The following is a 20,529-nucleotide window of genomic DNA, read 5'->3' on the forward strand; positions in this document are numbered from 1 at the left end:
GATACAGCACAAATAAGTATTGGCTGAAAAACTATACAAAACAGAAATGTCAGTTCCATTCCTGTCTGAGTATATGCACTCCAAAACACTGATTAAAACGGTAAATGAAAATTCTTCTTAATAAAATATAAAAATTAGTTGTATGACCTAAAAAAGTCTCGTCCTCTCCAGGGGCCTCAGTTTCTTTCTTTGAAAAATGAGTTTGAACTAATTGGTTTTTAAGGTTGCTTCTAGTTCTACCATTCTCTGATTCTAAATCTATCATGGAGAATTCCCAGTTCAGAGAAGGTGATCTCCCACAGAAACAGTTTCCCAGAGAAATAAGAAAAATGAACATCATGAGAAGAAAATCTAGCAATTTATGAGGAATTTCTGCATGAATACTCCCAAGGAAAAAGATGATATGGTGTAGAGAACTCAGGAGACAGGAGTAAAAAAAAAAGAAAAAAGAAAGAAAAAAAGAAAGATGAGAGAATCAAGTGAAAAGGACCCTAATTTTTAAACTATCCCCAAGATTCAGGTTTTGCTGGAAGTGTCTACTAAAATTAACATTTTAACAACTATCCAAGTCCAGAGTTTGATGAGACCCAGCAGTAATGTTCTGGGCTTTTCTTCCCTCTCAGAAAAGTTCCCCTGCTGAATGGACTAACTTATTTAAAAGAGTGATAGTGAATTTTAGGGAAGATATTAAAGCTGCTTCAATCTTTTTGCCAGAAATGTTTATCCTCTTGGACCTATTGTAGAAAATCTATATACAGAGTATTAGATCTGGAAAAAATAAAATTCCTTGTCTATTTTAAAGAACATTTTCTTTTACATTTTACAAACTGGAGGGAGGATGTTTTAGTGTCCCATTCATTTTTATATTTGTGCAATATTGTCCTGCCAGCACCAAGCAATGGAGAAAGCTCTAGATCTGGAGCTAGCTCAAGGACCCTAACTCAAGATTTATCTCTGTTGCCACTTCTTAGCCAAGGAATACTCTCTTGAAGTCTCAGTTTCCTATCTGGAGAATGAAATAACAATGCTTGTGTTACCTCTTTCTTTGGTTGGTGGAAAATCTAAAGAGAAAGTTAACTAAAGCACTTTATAATTACAAAACACTATGTGGAATATGACTATTCTAGTTTTATAGTAAAAACTGGTTTATATGACAGGTAAGTGACACAGTGGAGAGAGCTCTGGACCTGAAGACAGGAAATCTGAGTTAAAATTTGGCCTCATATTCTTAGTAGCTGTGTGATCCTGAATAAGTCAAATAATCTCTCTCAGCCTCTAGTTCCTCATCTGTAAAATAGGCAGATTAATAGTACCTACCTCCTGGAATCATTATAAGGTTTAAATGAGGTAGTATTTGTGAAATTCTTTGCAAAACTTATTATATTAGATAAATATTAGCTACTATAACGATAGTAATTATTATCAGTCAGTCCATTATAACTGAATTAGCTAACCATGATAACTGATGGTCATGACAATTCAAAGATATTAATATTGGAATGACTTTTGAATTATCAAAGTTTAAAGTATATATATTATCAATTTAGAAATGAAATAAGTATGTTTTACTTATGTGAATCCTTTGAAGAGAGGTAATAGGGCAATGATATTATAATGATCCTAAGCTAGTCTGACATTAAAGAGCCTCTACAAGGTGAGTCCTGCTACCTTTCCAGATCATTGGCTCCAGGGTCAGAGGACCTGAGTTTAAATCCCACCTTTGATGTTGTGTGACGGTGTGACTTTCTGTGCTTATAATGAGGTCTTTAAGGTCCTTGTCAGCTCTCTATTTATGAATCTTCACGAGTACTATGCTCTAGTCAAACTGTTTACTTTCAGCCTCCATGGTCATTTTCTTGTTTTGTTTGGTTTGGTTTTTTGCCTCTTTCTCTATCTTTGTCTCCTCTCCTACCTCCCTCATCATAAAGGTTGTGTCCTCTCCCAGTAAAATGTCAGCTACTTCACAGAAGGGAATGTTTTATCCTTATACCTCCAGAGACTCCTGGGGGGGGGAGGGGTGAGTGAATTCTTCTTGGATTTGATTATACCTTTTCCTTTTGGTCCCAGTACAAGGCGACCTTTCCTTTCTCAGTCCAACAAGACACTCTGTACTTCTCTCAGGCATTTGTAAGTTATTTGGGAATGTGCTGTCAGACTGTCAGTTCCATAAGGTCAGGGGCCATGTTGATAGGATTTGAAGTTGGGAGGGACCATAGAAATTATTCAGTTTAAGACCATAATTTTATGACTGAGAAAACAGAGGCTCAGAGAAGAATGACTGGCTTAAGGTCACAAAGGAGTAAAAATAGCAAAGCTGGGGCTTGACTCCAGGTCTTCTGACTTCAGCTTCAGTGTATTTTCTTTATTGCTTAGCTTCCCTTCCATACCACATTTCCTTATCTTAGACATTTATGTATAAGAACTAATGGGTTTATGATACATTTTTGTTTGACTAAATAGCTGATTAATTAGGACATGGCATTTCTTGACAGTGATCCAAATAGAAGAGAATTTTTAAAAATACATTTGTTTGGAATAAAGGCAATGGAGGAAAGCTAGAGATATAGTAGTGCCTTCACTCCTCAAATTGTTTGGCCACAATCTAAGGTTCACATCATCATCTAACTTGCCACAGTTTTTGTCAGCTGGATATTCCTAGATAACAGAATTAAAAGGATCTTAGATGCCATATATCATCTGCCCATCATCACTAAAAATGAGAATCTGGGTTGAAGGACAGAGAGAGTAGATGATGATGGTACTAATTTAATATTCAAAGGAAAGGGCATGAGGACAGCATTCTCTTAAAATAACACAATTGGAAAAATAGAGCAAATGAATTTATAGTGCGGTTTTGATTTTCTGTTGAGTTGATATATATTTGGCAAATAATACTTATACAAACTATTTTCTCAAGTGTTGGTTCAAATGATTTTTCATTAGGAAACCCTAAGTTTGATCACTTGTATAAAAATATTTATAGCAGCTCTATTTGTGCAAAGAATTGGAAACTGAGTGAATGTCCATCGATTGGGGAATGGCTGAACAAATTGTGGTATATGTACGTTATGGAACACTATTGTTCTATTAGAAACCAGGAGGGATGGGAATTTAGAGAAACCTGGAGGGATTTGCATGAACTGATGTTGAGAGAGATGAGCAGAACCAGAAGAACATGGTAGATCATAACAGCAACATGGGGCTAATGATTAACCTTAATAGACTTGCTCATTCCATCAGTGCAACAATCAGGGACAATTTGGGGGTATCTGTGATGGAGAATACCGTCAGTATCCAGAGACAGAATTGTGGAATTTGAACAAAGACCAAAACTATTACCTTTAATAAAAAAAAAACAACCCATTATCTTATTATGTAATTTTGCTATCTCTTATATTTTATTTTTTTTCTTAAGAATATGATTTATCTCTCAACACATTCAATTTAGATCAATGTATAGCATGGAAACAATGTAAAGACTAACAGACAAACTGCCTTCTGTGGGGAAGGGGAAGCAAGATTTGGGGGAAAACTGTCAAACTCAAAAATAAATAAATAAATTTATTTTAAACATTAAAAAAAAAAGCCCTAAGTTTGTTTCCTTTGGGCTTTTGCTTTTTTTTTTTTTTTTTTTGCAAGGCAAATGGGGTTAAGTGGCTTGCCCAAGGCCCAGACAGCTAGGTAATTTATTAAGTGTTTGAGGCCAGATTTGAACTCAGGTACTCCTGACTCCAGGGCCGGTGCTCTATCCATGGTGCCACCTAGCTGCCCTTAGGGTTTTTGCTTTTTAAATTAGAAGGGACAGTCAAGTTTGGAATTTCATTGGGAAGAGAAGGCAACTGCCAAATGGATATTTGTTATGTTTTTATAAAATCAAAGTTCTGAAACTATAAAGTAGGAAATTTCCTGAAGAAGTTTAAAGTCCAATGGACTTCAAGGATAGATTTGTGTGTGTGTGTGTGTGTGGGGGGGTCTGTGAATTTGGATGGGAAAAATATACTTTTATTTTTACTAAAATTTAGAACTTGCTTCAAATATTCTTCTGAAAAGGGGGCTCAAAGGTTTCATCAGATTGCCATAGGAGTCAGCAACATAAAAAGATTAAGGACCCTTACTTTAAAGTGAGTGAGAAACTCTTATCTCATATCTTTACTTAATTTCTCTTTAAACCACAGCTAATTTCATAAAACACTTATCTGCTGAATGACACACAATTTACTTCATTTTCTCTCAGCTACATACTATACACTGAATGTTCCTAGTCTATAGTACTCACAGAGAGTAAGTCAGATTCATGTTGACCTCTAATCCAAAATGATTTCAAATATTTTCTAAGTCTATAATTTAAATAGATGTAACCTTTTTCAGTTAAGAGCCTATGTCTGTTTAACTGACTGCAGTCAGTAAGTTGGGTCTTTCTATGATCTATTTTAAAAGTACAAAAACTTGCACTTAGATGAACTTCGGAATTCTTCAAGTTTAACCCTACTGTATCCTTGAATTAAGGTTAGAAAAGGATATTATCCTTTCTCTCTTTTTTGTTTGTACTAAAATGGTAATTTTCACAGACTGCTCCATTTAAGGGTAATGAAGAGATTTGTACCTCTTCTGTGAAGTGGGTCTAAGAGTCATCTGATCAGACAGCCCTAAATATTACTTCATCCAAGAAGTTTTTCCTTTAGTAGGGAGTACTCCCTCCATTCTTCAATATTTCACAGCATTTTATTTAGACCTCTTCTATGTAGTTATTATATTCTACTTTGTCTGCTGATCAATTCTATATCTGTATCATCTGCTCTAAAAGCTTGGAAGTTCTGGAAGGCAGGGACTGTGATTTTTGTTGCTGACTCATTTTCAGTTGTGTCTATTCTTTGAGACTCTATTTGGGCTTTTCTTGGCAGGGATACTGGAGTGGTTTGCCAATTCCTTCTCTAGCTCATTTTGCAGATGAGGAAACTAAGTCAAATAGGGATAGGCATCGAGACCCAGGTAACATAGCTAGAAAGTGCTTGGGGACAGATTTGAAGATGAGTCTTCCTGACTGCAGGCCCAGCACTTTATACAATGTGTCAACTTAGCTTTCCCTAGAGATTTTATTAGATGCTTAACTTTTTAAAAGGATAAAAAAAGACTTTACTTGCACTAACTCATTGAGTATTATTAATCCCTCATTATACATGAGGAAACCAAGTGACTTGCCCATAATAACACAATTAGCATCAACAAATGAATGAAGGAACTGGACCCTCAGAAATGGAATGGCCCGCAGAGACTGCCTGTTCTAGCTCTAAGTCTAGTACTTGAATGAGAATGTTCCCTAAGACACATCTGACAAATGATCATCCAACCTCTGTCCAACTCCATGTACCTCTTGAACCGAGACAGTCCATTCACTTTTGGGTAGCTCTGACTGTTAGCAAGTTTTTCTGTAAGTCAAGCCTCTTTGGAATTTGCATCTATTGTTACTAATTCTGCATTCTGGTGAGAAACAAGTCTAGACCCTGTGCCAAATGACTACCAACTCTTCCTGACTTGGCATGATCTCTAACCTTCTGGACATTTACTTAAATGTGGGACAGAAATTAATGCAACATTCCAGCCTTGTCTGACCAGGGCAGAGTAGAGGAAAGGACAACAGAGGGAGCCTGGCCAAATCTCAGCCCTTGTTCACTCCCATCATCCAATATCTTCACTCCTGATCATATGCTGTTCAACAAAGCTGGAGAAAATCCCAAAGTTGTGCTGTTTGGATCTACTACAAATTTACGTGACACCATCTCAACGGGGCCCTCTCTGTGACATGCAAATCCTTTATTCACTATCCCACTTATGACAGTGACCTTCACTAAACTTTTTACCCCTCCTCAAATTCTTTTGGTTCTCTTTTCTCCAGTCCTCTCTGCTGAGAACTTTGTCTCATATTTCACCAAAAAAAAAAAAAGGAGGCCATTCCACAAGAGTTCCTTCTCTTTTGCTCCTCCTATCATATTACTCAGATGCCTTTGCTACTTATTTGCACCTTTGCTTGGCTTCCTTGGCCCCCCAACCTTCTCTTTTGTTCCCTTTCTGGTCAGGTCTCCAGAATCATAGCCAAGGGGTTTTCTTCAACTCCTCGCTCTTACCCCCCACAGCCAATATGTTCCCAAGACCTGTCGATTTGATTTTTGTGATGTCTCTCACCTATGCCCCATTCTCTCCTTTGGCCCTGCCCTGACCCTGTAGGAGGCCCTATAACCCCATACCTCTAGTCCCACCTGCTTTCTTGCCTCAGGTGAGAAGAGGAGTGAGGCTTTCCTCTGATTGAGCCTTCCTTCCACTTTGTGCTACATGTGTCTCTGTGGCATGACTTCCATTTGTACCAGAGCAAGACGTTCCATTTCTGTTGTTGTCCTGATTTCCTGCCTGCAATGGGGAGAACAGCCTTCCCTTTGACTTAGACCCTCCTATCTTTTCTCCCTCTCCTTCCAACTTCTAGCAATCACTGAAACCTGGCTCTCCCTTGATGCCACAGCCTCTGTGGCCACCCTTTCAATGCTGGCTGCACCTTCACTCTTTCCCCTTGGCTCACTGCTTGAAGTGTGGGAGTTGTAATCTTCCTTGTTCCAGATTCTCTCTCTTCTTCCAACCTCTCTTCCTTTGAGTTCTATGCTATTCAAATCTACCATCCAATCAAAATACAGATAGTTGTATCTATAGCTTTCAAGTGACTACCCTTCCCTGTTCCATGAGTTTGGTATCTGGATTATAGCTTTTCTTTGCTCCCCAAATCCTGCTAACATACTACTTCTCCCTTGAACACCCGACCACATAGTTTCTCAACCTACTCATTTCCCACTCTACCTCAACTACACAAAAAGATGGTCATTTGATCTTGCCATTACCCATAAATGCACCACCTCCATGTTTAAGAATCACCAAATCCCTTTAACTAGTTACAATCTATAGACTTTTCATCTCTCTCAGTCTTCTCTTCCCCAACCATACCAGTCCTTTGTTAAGACTGTGATTTCCAATCTGTCACCTCCTGATCCAGGTCATGTTCCCTGCAATAGCATTCTCTCCTCTTTTCCCATATTGAACACTTGGTGAACCACTTCAATTATACATTGCCTTCTTCTTGAGTTCCTGATCCTCTGATCATATCACTGATTGTGTCTACCAAGCTCAACTTTGGTTAACTCCCACTATGTGTCACCTTCACTTCTACACACATACTATTTATTGAATGTCAGTGGAGAAAATCATACAACTATTCTGTCTGCTATCAATTTATTACCCAACTGTAACTGGGCCCTCACTGTTCCTTGGCAATCCTTCTATATCTTCTTTATCAACTCTATCCTACTGTCCAGACCATTTTATCCCTACTCAAGTCTTCCAAGGTTCCCTTTCTGCCTACCTTCTCACTTGAGAACCTTGTCCCATTTTGTCAGAAGTTGAGGTCATTCTCTTCTCCCATTGCCCTCATTTCATTTTACTCAAAAGCCTTTTACCACTATCTCCTCCTTCACCTTTGTCTCATATAAGGAGGTCACCTTCTCCTTTCCAAGGCCCTCCCCTCCACTTGCACAAATGATCCCATGCCATCTCATCTCCTCCAATAGACTGCCTCCTTTGTCATCCCTATTCTATCACTTATTTTCAATCTGTCCTTGTGTACTTTGTACAAACATATTCATATCTGAAAATTTCATCAATTTGTTTCATCCTGAAAAAAACCCTCACTTGATTTCTCCATTCCTATTTTATATCATCCTATTTCCTTTCTGTCTTTTGTGGCCACACTCCTTGAAAAGACTGTCTAAGATAGTTAGTTCCTCTTTCTCTCTGCTTTAATCCTTTAGAATCTAGCTTCTGACCTTTGAGTATTTTTCTCTTTCTTTTTCTGCTTCCTCATCTCTATGAATCAATTTTCTTGGCTTCCTTCAAGTCTTTACTAAAATCTCATCTTTTACAAGAAGTATTTCTCAACCTATTAATTCTAATGCCTAATTTCCTATTTTTCTTGTAAATATAACTTGTTTGTAAAATTGTTTGATAGGTAATATCCCCCATTATATTGTGAGCTCCTTGAGGACAGGGACTATTTTTTTTTAACCTCTTTTTGCATCCCTTGCTCTTAACATAGAGACTGGCATATAGTAGGCACTTAATGTTTACTTACTGACTATTGGAATAGGATGCTGGTTGTTTTCCTCACTACAAGTTTCTCTCTGGCTCAGTCTATCTTCAGAATATCCAAGGTGATATTCCTAAAGCTCAACAAATAAGAGAATTTTGTCTGATCCTGGAGGCAGTAGGAGTTACCAGGTTTTATTGAGTAGAGGTATGGCATGGTTAGAGCTGAGCTTCAGGAAAATCACTTTGGATGACTGGATGACAAGATGGCTGAGCCTCATGATTAGAATTCTCTCTAGTCTCTTCTGCTCTTAGTTTCCTTGGTTTCCTTTAGATCATCTAAAATTCCACCTTCTACAGTAAGTTTTTTCTGATCCTTTTAAATTCAGGTATCTTCCCTCTATTGATTATTTCCAATTTATCCTGTACATAAGTTGTTTCTCTATAGCTGTTTGCATGGTGTCTCTGCTATTAGATTGTGAGTTCCTTGGGGGCAAAGACTGTCTTCTACCTTCCCTTGTACTGTCAGTATCTAGCAGAGGTGCTAGGTATACAGTAGTCACTTAATAAATGTCTACAGACTGACTGACATGAAGAGGTGGCCTTTTTCCTTTAAGAAGGTATACCCCTTGGACAACTAGGTGGCACAGTGGATAGAGCACTGGCCTTGGAGTCAGAAGGACCTGAGTTCAAATATGGCCTCAGCTGTGTGGCCTTGGGCAGTCACTTAACCCGTTGCCTTACATAAACAAACAAACAAACAAACAAATAAATAAAGAAGGTATACCCCTCTACATGCATACGTGATCCTCTGCTGTCATGTCCTCTTCAGGTCACCGCTTTCATCACTGCCACACTCTCATTTATTTTCAATATCTCTCTTTCTACAAGTTGCTTCCCTACTGTCAACCTCATTCTCATCCTCAAAAATGCCTCATCTGATCTACTTATGCCCATTGATTATCATCAAATATCTCTTCTCTCTTTCCTGGCTAGAGTCCTTGAGAAAGCTGTCTACAATCGGGGCCTCCCCTTCCTTTCTTCTTAACTTTTAATTCTCTGTGACTTGGATTCTAAACTTTTCAACTGAGACTGCTCCTTCCAAAATTATTAATGATCTTTGTTGCCAAATCTAATGCCTTTTTGTCAATTCTTTTCCTCCTTGACTTCTTTGTAGTTTTTGATCCTTTTTAATACTCTCTTTTCTCTAGGTTTTCACAATATTGCTCTCTTATGATTCTCTTCCTATGAGTTTGATCATTCCTTCTCAGTCTCCTTTTCTGAATCTTTATTCAGGTTATAACTGCTAATTATAGGTGTCCCCCCAGGTCCTGTCCTGGGTCCTCTTCACTTTTTTTTTTATTATTTTGCTTGGTAAGTTCATCAGTTTTTTTTTTGCAAGGCAATGGCGGTTAAGTGGCTTGCCCAAGGCCACACAGCTAGGTAATTATTAAGTGTCTTTTGCTGGATTTGAACTCAGGTACTCCTGACTCCAGGGCCGGTGCTCTATCCACTGCGCCACCTAGCTGCCCCAGTTCATCAGTTTTCATGGATTTAATTGTGCAGATAATTCTTGATCCACTTATTCAGATCTAACCTCTCCCCTGACCTCTAGTCTCACATATTCAACTGCCTATTGGATATCTAGAAGTTCTACAAAAATCTTACATTCATCATTCCAAAAACTGAACTCATTATCTTTTTGCCCAACTTTCTTATTATTGTAAAAGATATCACCATCCTCTCAGTCATCTTAGCAAGGATGCCTTCACATTATCCATAGACACAACATAACAGACTTTGTCAAATATCATTATTCCCTAAAAAAGGCAAAAGCATACAAAGAGGAGTACTACATATTGCAAATCCCTGATTATGGAGGACTAATGACTTTGAAAGAATTTGATGCCAGTAATTCAGGAAAAAAATCCTTTTATTGTCAAAGGATTGTTAGACCTGAGATTCTGCTTGTCAGTGAGGCTTTGCAGCTAAAGATGCATAAGTAGGCATGAAAATGAACTATTTATTATGTAAAAATTAAATTAAGGAAAAAGCAAGTCCAAAAAGCAAAATCTTAGTTCAGAAAACCAATAATTCAATGGAGTGAACTGAACACATTCCCAAGAGCTGAGTTTTTATTTTTTTAAAGTGGAAACACTTGCATATTTGCCCCTGAGGTCAAGCTCTAATTGGTAAACATTAGATATAGGTAAATGATATATTCAGGTTTAACAAGAACTACAACTATTTAAAATCTTCCATGAATAAGTGAATGAATGCATAAAATGGCCACATTCTCTTTAAAAGCAATAGAAATCATCACAAAATCTTGGAAACTTTCACATCATTGACACTGTCACCCAGACTGAGCTGGTGACAGAACTGCTAGCAAGCTAGCTTCTTTCTCTATGGTAGAAAGGCAGGGAAAATCAATCCTCAACCTTTATAGAGGTCCCTGATTTTTATGTAGGAGAATTTGTCTGAGTTGATCTTTACATTATGTTCAAGAAATAAATTTCAAAAGTAAAGACTTGAAAGTTATCTATTTCAATAAAAGATGATGAACAAAATCCTGAGACAAATTGATGACTATTAAGTCTGATATTAAAGAGAAATATTTTTCTCATTTTATATTTTTATGGATATGACCACATTTTGTCAATATTTCCCTGTAACTTTTACTGTTGATTAAAAATAAGAAAATTAAATAATTGACCTTTTGAAAAAATTAACAAGCACATGGAGATTTATTTCAATCTTAATACATGAAGTTTTTAAAGTGTTCTGAAAAAGAAGCATGCTCAAAGTTAGTTCAAAGATAAGCTAGGTTTGCATATCTTTTATCTTTTCCAAAGGATAGGGAGAAAAATAATAAGATATAGCCATGAAATCTTAAAAAATGCATTATGATAATTCCCTTCTTTTTTTTTTGATTTAGGAGATCTATTTTTGTTTTTTAGTTTTTTTTTTAGGTTGGGTTTTTCTTTTGTTTTTTAGGTTTTTGGCAAGGCAAATGGGGTTAAGTGGCTTGCCCAAGGCCACACAGCTAGATAATTATTAAGTGTCTGAGACCGGATTTGAACCCAGGTACTCCTGACTCCAGGGCCGGTGCTTTATCCACTGCGCCACCTAGCCACCCAGGAGATCTATTTTTAATTGATCTTTTTTGAATTAGAAGGCTCCTTGATGAGAGGGAATATTTTGTTTTTGTTTTTTTAATTTTTGAAACCTTATAAGGATTTAATGTTTTTTAAAATTCCATTTAAATTAAGTGAAAATAATGTTTATGCAAATCAGAAGCAACTTATTTTAATATCATTCAGACTTACCCTATAAAAAGCACTTGTCAAAGGCAGTAATGCTGCTGCAATGTTATATTCTTCTAAGGTTGAACAGTCCTTAAATAAAAGAAAGAAACAGAAGTATTATTATGGACATATCCATCCAAAAGACCAATGCTGAGAAAAGTCATTTGCAGTACCTCCTCTGCTGCCCTAGTCTGTAGGTGACTCCTAGGAATGTATTCGGGCGTCTGTTCATTCAGGACCATTCTGTTTCTGCCTATTTCAGTCTGAGGACAAAAGTCTTAGTTCTGTTTTAGACTTTGTCTTTCCTGTACTTAATAAGTGATATGTGATACAGCTGTAGATGCTAAGGAAGAGCTGGTTGCCCTTGAATTCCAGGTTCCCTAAACTTCTTTCTTGGGCACATAGAAAAGACAAGTTTAACAGAAGGGTGAGACAAAAAAAGGGCCAGCTCAAGAAATCCACAAGAAATTCACAACCTGCATGATTTTGTGATGGCTGTGGTCATCACCGGCATGGTGGAGCCCAGGGTCAGTGGCCCACATCCAGGCCAGATAAGGCTCTCCTAGAACAACACACTGCTCTCAGGTCCAGTTTCTAGCTCCTTTGACAATTCTCTTCTCTCTAAATCCCCTTGTCCCCTCACTTCTCTTAACAGAGATTTATTAAGGAGAAATGATGGTGTTGTTGCTGGGGATAAGAAGTGGAAAATGAAAGAGCACTTGTTCTCAAGGAACTAATATCAATTGATTCATCAGTAAGCTTTTATTAAGCATTTATTATGTGTAGGTCCCTGCCCTCAAGGAGTTCTATTTGGAATTTTTTTTTTTTTAGGTTTTTGCAAGGCAAATGGGGTTAAGTGGCTTGTCCAAGGTCACACAGCTAGGTAATTATTAAGTGTCTGAGACTGGATTTGAACCCAGGTACTCATGACTCCAAGGCCGGTGCTTTATCCACCATGCCACCTAGCCACCCCAAGGAATTCTATTTGAAAGGGGGAAAACACGAAAGCTACAGACCCCAGGCGATGGGAGGCAATCTCAGAGGGAAAGGACTGGCAGGGCTGGGGGTCAGGAGAGCACTCTGGCAGAAGTGAGACTGGAGCTGAATATTGACAAGCCAGAGTCCAGAAGGGGATGGCGAGGAGGAGAAAGAACATTTTAGGCACAAGGGAGAGTCAGTGACAAGGGGATGAATTAGAAGATGTAATGTCAAGTGGAGGCAGTCCCAAGATGGCCAGTGTACCTGAAGTACACACGGCAAGGAGGGAAGCAAAAGCTATTCCTCTATTCAGAACATGGGGTGATGAGAACCTGAACTGGGGGAGGGAGTGTATGAAGAGTAATAAGGGAAAATATGAGAGATTTTCTGAAGGCAGAAGACAACAAGACTTAGCAACAGATCTGAACCAGCTGAAATGAAGAGTCAAGGATGGTACGGAGGATGTCACCAGGGAAGTCCTTACCCTACGAGGATGGGTTCCCATACTAGGAATAAGAATAGGGACAATGGGACTGCAGGTACCATTCTGTCATTCTGACCCACTGGGTCTTTTCTCTCTAAAATTTCAATACAGCCTTTTGCAGTGGGGTCCATGACCTTTCAATTTACTGCATAGTCTTTTTAAAAAATTATTTTCTTTTTTTTCCAAGTGTAAGACTCCTCTCTCTCTAAAAACATGCTAAGTACTCCCTAAAGGCGGGTACTGTTATGTATACTTCTGTAATCATCCAGCATCAAAGGCAGTGAGCATTCTTGGCTGCTTAATAAATCCTTGGAATTGAATTGTACCCTTATTAATTTCTAGATTATGACTCCCTCAATGCCAAATTATATTTTAGAAAAGTGACTTATGACTAGAAGTTGTTCATATAAGGTGTATCAATTTAATAGCAAAGAAAAAAGATGTTATAATAGCAAAAAATAGTAAAAAAATCCTACTTCAGCTAATAGTAATAAGAATCACATGATGTGTTGTAGCTAAGATATTCACAATAAGGCTGCAGTTCTTTAAACACTTTATGTTTTAAAGGTAAATGGAAATAAATCAAACTGATAAATAAAACTATGTTTTTGGCAGGGTCAGTGAGAGGACATTATCAAGAGCCTGATTTTAGAACAATTAAGAAAAACAATGAAAAAGTGTCCAATGATTGAAGTGGCAGCTTAAATGGTGGTGAGTTCCTTTGTCAAAAAGGATGCTCACGGAAATTGAATTAATACTTGTTAGGAATATTGTAAAAAAGTTTCATACTTTGGCTCAAGGCTGGATGTATATCAGGTAATTCCAGAGGATATGGATGGCAGATGACACCACTATATATTAGATGGAACTCTTCTCCCTAATGAACTTCTATATAGGTTTCCTTTCCTTGTTTAAATTCCAATTCTTCATTATTTTTCTAAATTCCAAAGTTTTGCTTAGCTCATCAGAAAGGTAGTTAGAAATTCATATTAAATCTCCAAATTTTCCTTTAATACTTTTAGTTTCACCTCTGAAAAACTAGTTATCATCAATGTTTCTTATGTAATCACATACATTTTATGTAGCATTTTTAAGGTTTGCAGTGTTTTATTTCTCTTTTATCTTTTTTATTTGATTATTATTTGAATCAGAGACTACTTGCTATTGGTAAACTGTCTCATGGGTCACACAGCTCATGATAAGCATAGGATTCATACTCAGGTTCCTCCTGACCACACATCCTGGGCTCTTTTTAGTACATCACAAGGTCTCTCTTTAGCTTACATTAGCTAGTTGACTAAAGCAATGCTATGCTTAGAAGAAAATTTCAATTTCATACTCATAAAAGGAAATATATTATTTGCAAATAATCTGAAGAACATAATATCTTTTCAAGGGTATGGTGGATTACCTGCAAAAATAAAATTATAATCTCTAGGGATTTATGTGTAATTCACTTTGCCTTTGCAGAAAACACTGGATTTTCTAGTTTTTGCAAATAATGCAAAGTTAGGATAAAGATGGACACTGTTCAAACCAAACAAAAAGATATGGTTTAGCAATTCATCTTGCCAAGTGATTGTGGCTTACAGAAATTAGGGCCTCATACCTCTATTTTATGTAATCTCTTTCAGTTTAGTAGGTAAGATAAGTAAGGGGAATGTTTTTACAGAGGTAAAGAAGGGCAACCATATGTCCTGGTGTGTATCTCTTCCCCTTTATGGTATATCTCTTACCAGACTATAGCCTAGTGGTGACTGTTCTTATTTAAGTCAGAGGTTTAAAGGGACAAAAAAGTGTTTGCCTTGACTTAATAATTGAAAATGTGAATTCTCCCTAGTGAGAGTAAAAGTGAAGACATAACTCTAAGAACACTAGCTTTACTCTGTGAAAGATTTCAGTGGCTTAATGCCACAAACAAAATAGTTTAAATCCTTACTTTTTTTCTATACTAAATTCAATATAATTGTCATAGTCTCTTAAAAAAATTTTTTTTTATTTCTTTAAGGCAATGGGGTTAAGTGACTTGCCCAAGGTTAAACAGCTAGGCAATTATTACATGTCTGAGGCTGGATTTGAACTCAGGTACTCCTGACTCCAGGGCTGGTGTTCTATCCACCGTGTCACCTAGCTGCCTCTGATAGTCTCTTAATATACCCAAGATTTATGTGTTCTCAAAGAGTTCTAAGGAAATATATAATTATACATTTCTTATGGTTTGTTACATAAGAGAAATGAAGTTTATATCAAGCTGACATTTAACCCTGGCTTAGATGATGGTTTTGGAGCACTGTGGCTTTTAATTACTATGTACCTAAAAATGCTTTTAATAAAAAAACCAAACATATTTTAAAATATTCATCCAGAACAAAGTCAAGAAAGAATAAAAACAAGCATAGGCTACGAACACTCTTGGAAAAGGATATGTTAGGAAGCTGATCATTCACATTAAAATTTAGGATATTAAGGTATTCCTTAAAAAAATGACAAAAAGACATAGCAGCTACATGGAAGAATATTTGAGACTGTCCTTGGAGGAAACAAATAAGGAGGTTGGCAGAAATGGTTTATAATGTATGTTTATAGGTAAGCAATAGATTTCCTACAAAATTTGGTCATCTTGTATTGCTAAGCACTTATAAACACGATGAACATTTATAAAAAGATCGGCCATGAAAATCACTATAGCTCATTCCCCACTTTCTACTGAAGATAATGGAGAGGCAAAGAAAATCTCTAAGGAACTGGGGGAAAAAAATCTCCAAATTAAATCAACATATACTTTGATAATCAATGGCTTTGAGCATAGGGGGGACTCAGGTACTCCTGACTCCAGGGCTCTATCCACTGTGGCACCTAGCCACTCCCCAATAACTCTGATTTTTAAACAAACTATTGATGCTAAAAAGGGGGAAACTGATGAAATAGATACAGATACAGATTATAATTATTTCCTAAAGATGATTAGTAGAGCTAGTGAAGGTAAAAACGGTTTATGAATTGTCAGTTAACAAATAGCTGATTTTTGCCTAGTGAAGAGGTATGGTCTTTAAGGGCAGAAGGAGGTTAGAATAAAAACTAAACCACAGAATCTTATTGAGAAGTATGATGGAATGATCTTATAAACAATTAGTAGAGACAATAAGAAAATTTAAGGAACACTACAGATGAAATTGGAAGGGCAGTAGATGAAAAATGGAAAAGATCTTTAAAGATTTTTCATAAAAACCTCTACTACAAAAAACAAAGATTCTAAGTCAGAGGTAAGTGGGAAATGTATTTTAGGCATAGGGGATAGCGTGGACAAAGTTATTAAGGTGGGAGATGGAGTTTTTGAATTTGGGGAATGACAAATTGGCTTGTTTGGGTAGAACTTACTGTTCTTAGCATGAAATGGAAACTCCTTCACAGTCTGGCATCAGCATACCTTTCCGAGTTGGCTTTGTACATTATTCTACTTCAGATACAAAGTTCTATTTTTTGGATAGACTGAGATTGAGATACACATAGAAGATGTATAAGCAGTTGGTGATGAGATTGGCATTTAAGAGAGATTAGGGATGTATATATAAATGTGGGAATTATCTGCATAGAGATTATCAAACCTTTTGGAGCTGATATGATTCTTCAAAGAAAAGGGAGAGAGAGAGAGAGAGAGAGAGAGAGAGAGAGAGAGAGAGAGAGAGAGAGAGAGAGAGAGAGAGAGAGAGAGAGAGAGGAGGGTCCCGCATCAAACCTTGTGAGATTCCTATGGACAAGGACAGGACATGAATCATGCAAAGAAGGTGGGAAAGGAGATGGAAAGAGAAAGAAGGAGTTGGACAGAGAGAGAGGTAGACAGAGATCGAGAAAAAGAAATAGAGAGAGGAGCTGGAATAGTTGGTTTTGCTGTGTGTCTATAGGTAAGGAAGGGGTGGTTGACAGACAACTGACAAAAAGAGCTCAAGAAGGATGAGAACTGAGAAAAGAACTTCATGATCAACAATAAGATATCACTGGTAACCTTGAAAAGGGCCTTTTCAGGTGAGTGGTGAGGTCATAAAATAGGAATGAAAAGTGAGGTAAGGATAGTTACAAGTGTAGATGGCTTCTTCCCCTCTTCCCCCACCCCCACGCCCACCCCCACTAACCCTGGTTGTTAAATGGAAGAGAGGTTTCCAAATAAAAGGCATTTAAGGACAGTGAATACAACTTGACTCCTATATGTTTACTAATCAGTAAAAGACTGGAGCCAAGGGGATTTCCTTTGGTTGCTTTTAGAGCAAAAGGGACACTCAATAAGGTCATGAAAGACTGAAAACTGATTTATATAACACACTCTTTCAAAAGATATGCAAAAGGTTTCAGAGTTCTCAGACTGAGATTTCTTTTGGTCTCTTTCAGGGAACATACATTTTATATTTTTACCCATATTATTTGGCAGAAATAAATAAATGAATGCTCCTTTATGAATTCTACTGTTTTGTCTTGGTCATTTCCAGCTAAGACTAGTAGTGAATAGTTGCCAAAAGACCAAAGGCGCAAGCCCATGGAACTGCTTTGATTTTGGGGAAGGAGAGGCATGTTTTCATAATTTTAGGTAAAAAAGATTAGAAAAGCACTAACTGTGACAGTAAACCAGTAAAAACACCTGTTCTCTTTGGACCCCTTGGGTGGCTAAGTTGGATGGGATTTTAGAGATTTTCTAGGCAGATGAGGTAATTGAAGATACCAGAATTCAAATGAATCATCCAGGGTCATATAGTGAGTTGTCTAGTGATACAAAGGATAGGTCATGTCACCTCACAACTCAAAAGAGAAAGCCTGAATAAAGAACTTACTATTTTCATTTTATAAACATGCTGAATTCATCTGATTATAAAGCAATTTTATTGTTTTATATATATTATATAAAGTTTTGAAACAGATCTAGAAAACCTTTTAGTTTTGTTTTAACCATATGCAAGAGGAATCTTTTGTTGAAACCTTCATTCTCAAAATGATTTAAGTGCTTATAAGAGGTCAGGTACTGTGCTATGTGCTGGGGAGTCAAAGAAAGGCATGATCAGTCCCTATCCTCAAGGAAATCATATTCTAATTAGAGAAATAATATTAAAATAATCATGTATACACATACACACACATATATATCAGATATACAATTATAGGTATGGCTACTTCTAGGGAATTGCAGAGGGAAGGCATTAGGGATGTGTGATTGTATGTGGATGGGGGTAGGAAAGACTGTGTATGAAGTATAAAACTTTGAAGAAGGTAAGATTTGAACTGAGTCTTTTTTTTAGTTTAGTTTTTTTTTTTTTTTTTGCAAGGCAGTGGGGTTAAGTGGCTTGCCCAAGGCCACACAGCTAGGTAATTATTTAAGTGTCTGAGGTCAGATCTGAATTCAGGTACTCCTGACTCCAGGGCTGGTGCTCTATCCACTGCTCCATCTAGCTGCCCCTTGAACTGAGTCTTGAGGAAAACTGGAGATGGAGCAAGGTGGAAGATAATTCAGGCGTGGGGCAATGAAAAAGAGAAATGGAGTGTCAATGTGAAGAACACCAGGAAGGTCAGCATTTCTAGATGGTAAATTACAGGAAGGGGAAAAAAGAGTAAGAGGATTGAGAGGCAAGGTGACTACATGGTTCAGTGGATAGAGTACCAGCCCTGGAATCAGTTCAAATCCAGCCTCAGACAATTAATAATTGCCTAGCTATGTGATTTTGGGCAAGTCACTTAACCCCATTGTCTTAAATAAATAAAAAATCAAAAAGAAGATTGAGAGGGTAGGAGATAATACAGATTTATGAATAGGGGAGTGATATGGTCAGACCTAAGCTTTAGGAGGACTGCTTTGGTAGCTGATTGCTATGGAGGATAGAATGGAGAGATGAGACATGAAGAACAACCCAAAGACTGGAAAACGGTAGTACTTTCAATAGAATGGGGGAAATTTGGAACATCAAGGAGGATTTATTTGAAAAAAAAAAATTGTGTTTGATATAGGAGGTCAGGAGAGAAATTAAGTAGGACAAAGAGATCTGAATATTATCTGCTTAGAGATGATGATTAGTTTTGGAAGCAAATGAGATCACTAAGCAAGAAAATATAGATTCCATATTAGAAAGAGGTATTGGCAAACTGTGGTCTTTGGACCAAGTCTGGCCTGCTGCCTGTTTTCCTATAGCTCATAGAGCTAAGAATAGTTTTTATATTTTTAAATGGTTGAAAAAAGTCAAAAGAACAATATTCTGTGACATGTCAAATAAGAAGTTCCAATTTCAATGTTCATAAAGTTGTATTGGCACACACATTTATTTCTATGGCTACTTTTGCATTACTAGAACAGAGAGGAGCAGGTGCACAGATGCTTGGTCCACTTACAAATTGCAATGACACAGTTATCACATGAAAGTTTCAGGTGCCATACATATCGCTGCATCATGATATTTTATTTTATTTTTTTAATTATAAGTGTACAGGCATCATGTTAAAACAAGAAAATAAGAAAGAAAAAGAAGTTTTATTATGAATTTTTAAGCTCAGGGCTAAAATAAATATTTTTCTGAATGAGCAAAACTGCCCTCAACTTCTATTATCAAACAATGAGTGGTTTTGACCTGCTTTGTCTGTTGTCCTGATAATGATCCTTAACAAATTCAATTTAAAGTTCCGAGAGAAAAGTTTGCTTACATGCAAAATTTATATTGCAGGAAATTAATTTTATGGCATAAATATCAAGTTTATTTATATATTTCTTGTGTTGTTAAAAGTTAAAACAAGAAGCAAGATCTCTATTTCCATAAACGTTTGTAGCAGATTTATTTTTCTGAGTTCCAGCAGTATTTTTCAGATTTAGATTCAAATGCAAAAGAAAATTCTGTATTTCAAAATTTAGCTAACTAAGCAATTGAGGAACTTCTATCTAACCTTCAAATGGAAGAGATTAATCTGAAATGTAATGACATGCTTAAAAGACAAAAATCAAGAAAAATTTAATAGAATTCTTATAAATGTCTCCTAAGTGATGAATGTATTCAGTTGAAATTATGTTTACAGAATTATGTCAGTATTTGGCAGTATCTATCTGTGTGAAAAGCCATTTTCAAAGATATAAAAAAGCAAAATCTCATTACATATCAGCATTAACAGATGAACACTTGCAATTGATTTTGATGATAGGGAACACTTACTTGGAACCCCAAGCAAGAGAAATGGTATTCTGCCCCCAAAATAATTCCATTCTTTTCACTAGTAGACCTGTATTGCAAAAACTCGTACCCACCATAATTATTATATTTTGAATTCTATCAATAAAGAAATTGTGAAAATTAATTTTCTTTGGTTATATAAGCACCTACATAATTTTCTTGATTTTAGTTTTTTTGACCTGCAAAGCCTAATATTTTTACTACCTGATCTTTTACATAAGAAGTTTAATGACTTCTATGATGGAGGGAAGAGAAGAGGTTCCAGGGCAGACCCTTGGGAGACACTGAATTACTGAAATACTGAATTAGATGGTCTCTTTCTAGTAATAAATCTAGCCTGAGATAGATTAATGTGATTCCCACTCTTAGGAGGAGGAGGAATCCTTCACTCATGTGGAAATTAGATTTGAAATTTAAAATTTTACAAAAATGAATGTTGAAAACTATCTTT

The 20,529-nt window shown here is 36.7% G+C and overlaps 1 protein-coding gene across 3 annotated transcripts in view; it reads right to left on the reverse strand.

Annotated features, from left to right (window-relative positions):
* Positions 1-20,529, reverse strand: part of SBF2 (SET binding factor 2) — a 483,290-nt gene that overhangs the window by 134,755 nt on the left and 328,006 nt on the right. For all 3 annotated transcript variants that reach the window (XM_074230291.1, XM_074230290.1, XM_074230292.1), the window contains exon 17: positions 11,448-11,516. In XM_074230291.1, coding sequence (XP_074086392.1) covers positions 11,448-11,516 — 69 coding nt within the window. The remainder of the gene's footprint in view (positions 1-11,447; positions 11,517-20,529) is intronic.

Source organism: Macrotis lagotis, chromosome 3 (genome assembly GCF_037893015.1).
Source record: "Macrotis lagotis isolate mMagLag1 chromosome 3, bilby.v1.9.chrom.fasta, whole genome shotgun sequence".
Taxonomy (NCBI): Eukaryota; Metazoa; Chordata; class Mammalia; order Peramelemorphia; family Peramelidae; genus Macrotis; species Macrotis lagotis.